This window comes from Perkinsus marinus (genome assembly GCF_000006405.1).
Source record: "Perkinsus marinus ATCC 50983 genomic scaffold scf_1104296947704, whole genome shotgun sequence".
NCBI lineage: Eukaryota > Perkinsozoa > Perkinsida > Perkinsidae > Perkinsus > Perkinsus marinus.
Window position 1 is genome coordinate 11,825 of NW_003210511.1, and position 6,600 is coordinate 18,424.

Sequence of the window (6,600 nt, forward strand, 5' to 3'; positions counted from 1 at the left end):
AGGAATTATTGTTTTTCATGTTGTGCGATCGCTGTCCCTGCATCCCGGTTTCAGAATCAGCCAAATGTGTTTAGGTTATTGCTGAGATCAATTCAATGCGAAGAACACAATACATCGACTACCTTGAACTCCAGTTTGCATGTCATTGCCTGGTCAAACCATGAGTCCAGAAAAAATAATTCTCGTCTTGCGCGAGGATTATGGAACTACAGGTTCCGGCCACACGTTCGATGAGCCAGGCACGCATTATGCGTGCCTATTTTTCGTCAAGCTATCGCCAGCGGGAAGCTGAGAGAGCCGAGAGCTGAGAAGTCTTAGAAATCTGCCGAGTGGCTCCTCTGAAAATATCAGACGGCTCGTTACTTTTGATTCGAAGGACTCGGAGGATATAGATCATGACTTATTATCGCATGACTCAGTTCTGATGGGTTCTAGAATGGTATACGTAACTCCTGGAAAGTTCCCTTTCATAGTATCATGCTCGCATACTCGGCATTCTTATCGACACTACTTGTTTATGCTCTAGCCTCCGGTGGCGCTGTCTCCAACCGCACGCTGGTCACGATATCTTATCGTGGAAACCGACTCGACATCCGTCATGTACCGAATATGATGGCAAAGGTCATATCTGCTTCCGGTGGAAGAGCATACGCCCTCACCCAAGATGACCATGAGTGCGAGCGGTGTTTCGCTCAAGATGGTATGGTATATGACTTGAAGGCGATAGGGATCCAGATTGTAGAGTCTAAATGCTCAGTTGGTCACAGTCAAATTCTGGACTACTTGAGGAAAGCCGAAGATTTGCTCGACATTGAATTTGAATGTGAGCCAGACTCTGAGGTCAGTCTGGTCCCGAATCCCTTATCACATACGGCCCAAACATCTCATATAATTACCACCAAGTGTAATGGTGGCAATTCTGTTCTCGGTACCAACGACCCCGCCTCCTCCTGCCAGCGTAACCTCGAGGTTATCCGCCTAGGGGCTGCCTGGGAAGCCGTTCGCTCAGCCGGACCGGAGCTGAAGGATGTTATCTTGGCCATCATCGATAGTGGTGTTGACATGACTCATCCCGACTTGGTCAATCAATTCTGGAGGAACCCATCTGACAACTCTATTGGCTTCAACTTCATAACGAACAGTACTAATGTTGCTGATGACAATGGCCATGGTACTCACTGTGCCGGGAATGCAGCCGCTCAGACTAATAATAGCATCGGTATTGCAGGAGTGGCGAATATGGATGGATCGATGCCCCATGTGAAGCTGATGATTTTGAAGTTCGTTGACTCATACGGGTCTGGCCTGGCCAGTGACGCAATGAGGGCTCTCAACTTCGCGGTCGAGAATGGTGCCGCATTGTCCTCTCATTCATATGGCTATGCTATCCCGAAAAAACTCCTGGAAACTGGTTTCAAGAACGCTGCTGCTGCTGGGCATGTTACAATTGTTTCTGCTGGAAATAACAGAGCTAGATTAGAGGATGATGCACATTATCCGTGCTCCTATGCGCCAGAAATCCCATCTATGCTCTGTATCGCTGCCAGTACTTCTGACCCAACTGAAACCGTCTCTCTGGCTAGTTTTTCGAATGCTGCTACGTTTATAAAGGTGGCCGCTCCCGGTGTTTATATCTATTCGACCATGCCAAGAGGGTCATATGGCTATATGAGTGGTACATCGATGTCGACCCCCACTACTGCCGGTGTCGCGGCTTTGCTGGCTACTCTGGGTCTCAAAGGCCAGGATATAACGAACATCATCATAAATTCTAGGACAACTGGTATCCCCAATGAGTTCAATCTATCTGACATCGGAGAGGTGGATACTCTCAAGGCCGTTCAAATGGCTCTCAAGCAAGTGATCAGCTTCGCAGCGAGTAATTCGCTCAGGGGTTACGGACGCTGAAAATCGTTGAGTCAATAAATATCACCTTCTCCTCATCCCTTGTCGAAGGGAAAAGCTTTACACGGGAGCGCTTATCATTTGGAGTGCTTTCTAGGCTTTATTATCGAGCTATTGAGTGAGTCGAGGTTCCGTTGTTAGATCTGTTGTTTCATCATTGTTCTCGAGTTGAATGCCGTTGACAACTTAGCTGTCAACCGCTGTGACGGCTTTATCTTGTTTATCACAGGAACATTTTCAGTATAGAAAGGGATATGAACTACTTATCAATGTTCTGGGTTCAGTGCCTCTTTCAGTGGGTCATTGGAACAAATCGCGACAGATATGAGCTTGAATGACCGCCTCGTCCTTGGTTGCGAAGTGTCGCAAAGTTGCATAGTGTTTGCACGGGCGTTTGGAAATTTCCGGGCAAATTTTCCAAAAATTTTCCCTCCGTTTTCGGAATGGAAAAACACTGGAAAAATACTACTTTTTCGTGAAATTCCATCCGTTCTCGATGGTGAAATGAAATATTCTATCTCAAATTCGTATTATTCGGAGTTAAATCCTCGAAAGAAAAAATAATAATGACTACTACTAGCAGTCTTCTTATATGTGTATGCCAAGTGGAAGTATTTTGTTGAGCGCAGATCTTCCTTTTCTTCGCTCCCCAAAATCCTTTCTACGCTGATGGTTACTCGATACAACAGTATTACTAGTGGACTACAGAATAGATTGTGACACAACCATTGTGCTCATCCGACGCCGGGAATGTCCATCTCAGAGTTCTTCTTTCATAATGGTCATCCTGAACGCAAGGCTATATTTTGACAAGGTGAAAGTGCCTAGTGACTCGGCAGGCAAAAATGGATTCTGTTGGAAGTGGCGATGCAGGATATGCGAGAAGGGTAGAGACCATTTTCATGCAGAAAAGTGTTGCACACATCTTCTAGTTCACCACCGCAGACAAATCGAGCAAAGATGCCAACTGGAAGAACCTAAAGATTCTGAGGTACGTTGATCGCATTCTGCAGGAGGGATGCGTGCTTAGGTGAAGCATTCGAACAGAAGTTCCTGTTGCTTCGGAGTTCGTGAATAGGCGTCGTTCCTTTCGGGTGCCAAAAAATGTCTCACAAGTCATGGGGATGCCCTTCACATCTCCCCCTAGCCGAGGTCGAGAACTCTCACTTGAGTTAGCTTCCAGCTGTGCTTGGAATCGTACGCGACTCTGGTGGAGCATCCTGTTACGATGGAAGTAGTAGAATGTATTGGGGGCGTCATTCATTATCATATTCCCGTTAAATGTAATAGTAAAACACAATGCAACATTATCTATCGTTCTCCACAAGGTATTGCTACATGGGATGCTCTGCAGTGGCGCTCCTAAGGCGTTGAACTTGTTATTACGATATCATTCCATTACTGACTCTTACTCGCTTTACACCTTTCCTTCACTGAGAGGTTGAGTTCAGCTTCTCGCGCCAGGACACGCAATAGCTGTACTCCGACGCTCATGGAGGCTCTATCATCATGAACCAGGGCGTCGCCTCCCTTACTGGGTCAGCCTAGTCGTAGTGGTAACTACAGCAGCGGCACTTAGTAGAAATTTTGTCTCAACCATCACTCTCTCGTACTATTCCTTGGGGAGTCTGCGGACTGTATACGCTTTTTAAGGCAATCTGGTTTATAGTCTATAACGCCGACCACCTTGTGGCTATACGGTGGTGGTGGTGACACGTTGCTGTTCTCGCTACTGACTCAGAAATGATACACATTGTACACTCGATCACTGTTAGGAGTCCTAGCTTAGGACGTACAATGCATCGCAAAACAAATAATGGGTGTTAATGACCACTGTGGGCTACAGTCTAGTGTGTTCTTGGTCTAGCCAATAACCACTGGTAAATAAGTTATTTAAAATAACTCAAAGCTGAATGATGAGTGAGGCATCAGAAGATGTTTACAGCCTGGTACCTGGGTTCAATTTTTGAACTCCAATCATATTCCGATGCTGTCAACAAAGAATATCCTAGATCCTCTATAAGTTCGGAGCCCTCAAGCTCATCTATCATCGATCACCTGAGGTGATGCACTTCAAGTGCTGTACGTGAGATCGACTATCAATAAGAAAGTACCGACTCGAACCACCAACGCACAGCAAAAAAGAAGAGTATGAACTTAACACCGTTAAGTTCAAAGAACATAGAAGTAAATAAAAGGTTGCACTTGGAGGCGGCTCCAACTTATCGTCAGATCGTCGAAGTACTCAAGCCACCAAGACTTGATCTGAGACTACTATCTTGAGACTACTAGCGATCAAGACCACTGATCCGTCATAGTGAAATGTTGATCATCTAGTACCGCTAACAACCACCAGCCTCTGAAATTAGGTTTAACTCCCCCTCACGGAAGTTTCCTAAGATAGATCTCTTCACCATTCAGAACAGTGACCACAACCTCTGGAGCAAATCTACCACCCACCTCCTGACGTACTTTAGTGAAATCGTCGTGGCTAGTAGTTATACCACATCTTCTCCTCAACCAGAACTTGAGTTGGTTCAGGCGACGTACAGAGGCCACGGAGATCTCATAATCCTTATCCACGTATATTGAAGTGTCACTAGAAGTACGCGAGACCTGGAACTCGCTTTGGAAGCGACCATGAAGCGGCTGGTTCTTGCACCTCACGCTCATCCATATATTGGCATCGTTGGGCTGCGGAGAATTAATTCCGTAGACCTCATATAGAATATCGAAGGTCTGGGAAGAGAAGTGATAGACAGCTGGTGTGAGATACTGTCCTATTTTGGAGAAGGAGAGAGTACGGCCCTCGAACTTAGTCAAGACCTTATTTGGTGATAAGAATTCTAACGTCTCGAGGTCGCCTTTCACGATCTTCCCATGATAGGGAAAGAAATGCGGAGGCTTACCGCCTGATGGGCATGTTGATCTAACCTTGTTATACCACCATTCGACAGTTCCGGTACAAGTCCCGCTGTAGTCGATGCTGTAGATGTCTTGGCTTCCCCCTTGTTTTTTGAGTGGAAGTGCTCCGTCCGAAAAGTGTTGGTCAGCCGCGCAGTAGAAGAACATAGACACACGCCTGTCCGCGTCCACAGTGAATATAAGAGAGAAAAAATCTCCGGTAGGACTCTGCTTTTCTTCATAGTGATACGTACCGATAGGCTGAGCATTGGACCCAAGGAGCAGTCCTGCAAAAAGCAGCAGTGCTGAAATACTAGCCATGATGGACAAAATGCTAGCTCGAACGTCACAACTGAAGAGGAAGTGAGCAAGATGCTCCTCTCAATGCGTACAACATTCCTTGGGGCGCACGGGCTCAAGTAACTCTAAGCGACGCGTCATCAAAGTCATATACAATGTCTGGTGGAAGGTCCATCTCCTGCTACCCTCTTGACAGGATAGTCCCGAGATGCGTCACACATCATGCGTGCCACGCATGTACAACCAGACGCCTTGGGAAGAAGAACAAGGGAAGGAGTAACACTTCCTTGAAAGGGTTCGAACAGGTTCTGCCTCACTATCGTATGTTCTTAATGAAGATAGGGAGAGAGGCAATGACGATATGGACAAACCAGCTGTGTCAATGCCAACAGTATCAGCAATACAAAGGGCCGACAAGCACGGATTGTGATTGCGTGTGCTCAGCTTATATCGGTTTCACGCACGATGTGCACGTGCGGCGTACTTCGCTACGCAGCAACTTGATCTCACTACGCCATGGATTCGTTGGGGCAGGTAAGTTAGAATTAGTGGATCAACAAAATCCATCGAATTGCGCTGCATAGGACTCGTGAAATGATTATGCCCAAGCATCTTCCGTGATTACATCATCGCCGGCGTTGACGGCTATAAAACGGTTTTATTGGATAATATACACGTAGCTAGCTACATATGTAGCTGAGGAGAACTCGAAAATCACGAGAAATTAGAGCCGACTCGGTTCTGCCGAGTTGAACTCACTGGTAATGATACTAGACAGCCTAGCCTAGACTCGGCGAATGTTGTTCATGAAGTCTGTCTGAGTTGATGATGGTTCGTGATAGACTGCCTGTCGCCAAGTTCCCAACTCAAAGTGCGTGACTCGTGGTAATTTTGAGGTACTGGAAGTACCTTGCTGCCTCTGCTTTCGAATTTCTCTCTGACTGGTCCCAATCCTCGTGTTGGGCATCTGCTTTGCCCAAAGCTTCAACATGTGCTCTGATGGCATCAGCGCGCGCCAGGGGTGGGGGCTCCTGAAAGAGCGCGCCCAAACCTTTTACGCAATCACGCAGGTGCGACTGGCCTACTGAATAGGGCTGCAAATGAAAAAGCTAAATTTAAATGAGCGGTGGAAATTGGCTGATTATCCGTGTACACATAGAGCTCTACGATAATAGGTGTCCTCTCAAGTATGGTTGAGACTGAAATTCTGTGACCAAAGATTGGTCTTGAAATGTTCAAATTCACGTGGGGCTGCGTGAATATGGCGCGCGCTAAAGTATCGTAAGAGCAGTTTTACGGGAGATAGGAGATAGATTCGACGAATCGGGTTCTGAGATCTTCGCCTGTTAGTGGTACATTAATGCATGGGCATGACGTCAGGCAAAATCAAAACTGTTGACTCACCGAGTCTTCCCCGTAACCCTCTTCCAATCCTGGACGAGAGCATGAAGTCTTACAATATCTTATGTCCAACTAACAGTGGGAAAGGGG

The 6,600-nt window shown here is 46.5% G+C and overlaps 2 protein-coding genes across 2 annotated transcripts; one reads left to right on the forward strand and one right to left on the reverse strand.

The window, feature by feature from the left end:
* Positions 1-477: 477 nt before the first annotated feature.
* On the forward strand, positions 478-1,908 carry Pmar_PMAR022768 (Major intracellular serine protease precursor, putative; the record flags this gene model as incomplete). Its single annotated transcript, XM_002779207.1, has 1 exon — positions 478-1,908. One exon carries the CDS (start codon positions 478-480, stop codon positions 1,906-1,908), a length of 1,431 nt encoding a protein of 476 aa, XP_002779253.1.
* A 2,379-nt stretch (positions 1,909-4,287) lies between these two features.
* Pmar_PMAR022769 (hypothetical protein) lies at positions 4,288-5,130 on the reverse strand (the record flags this gene model as incomplete). Its single annotated transcript, XM_002779208.1, has 2 exons — positions 4,288-4,817; positions 5,064-5,130. The coding sequence occupies 2 exons, from the start codon at positions 5,128-5,130 to the stop codon at positions 4,288-4,290; spliced, it is 597 nt and encodes a 198-aa protein (XP_002779254.1).
* Between the last annotated feature and the right edge of the window lie 1,470 nt (positions 5,131-6,600).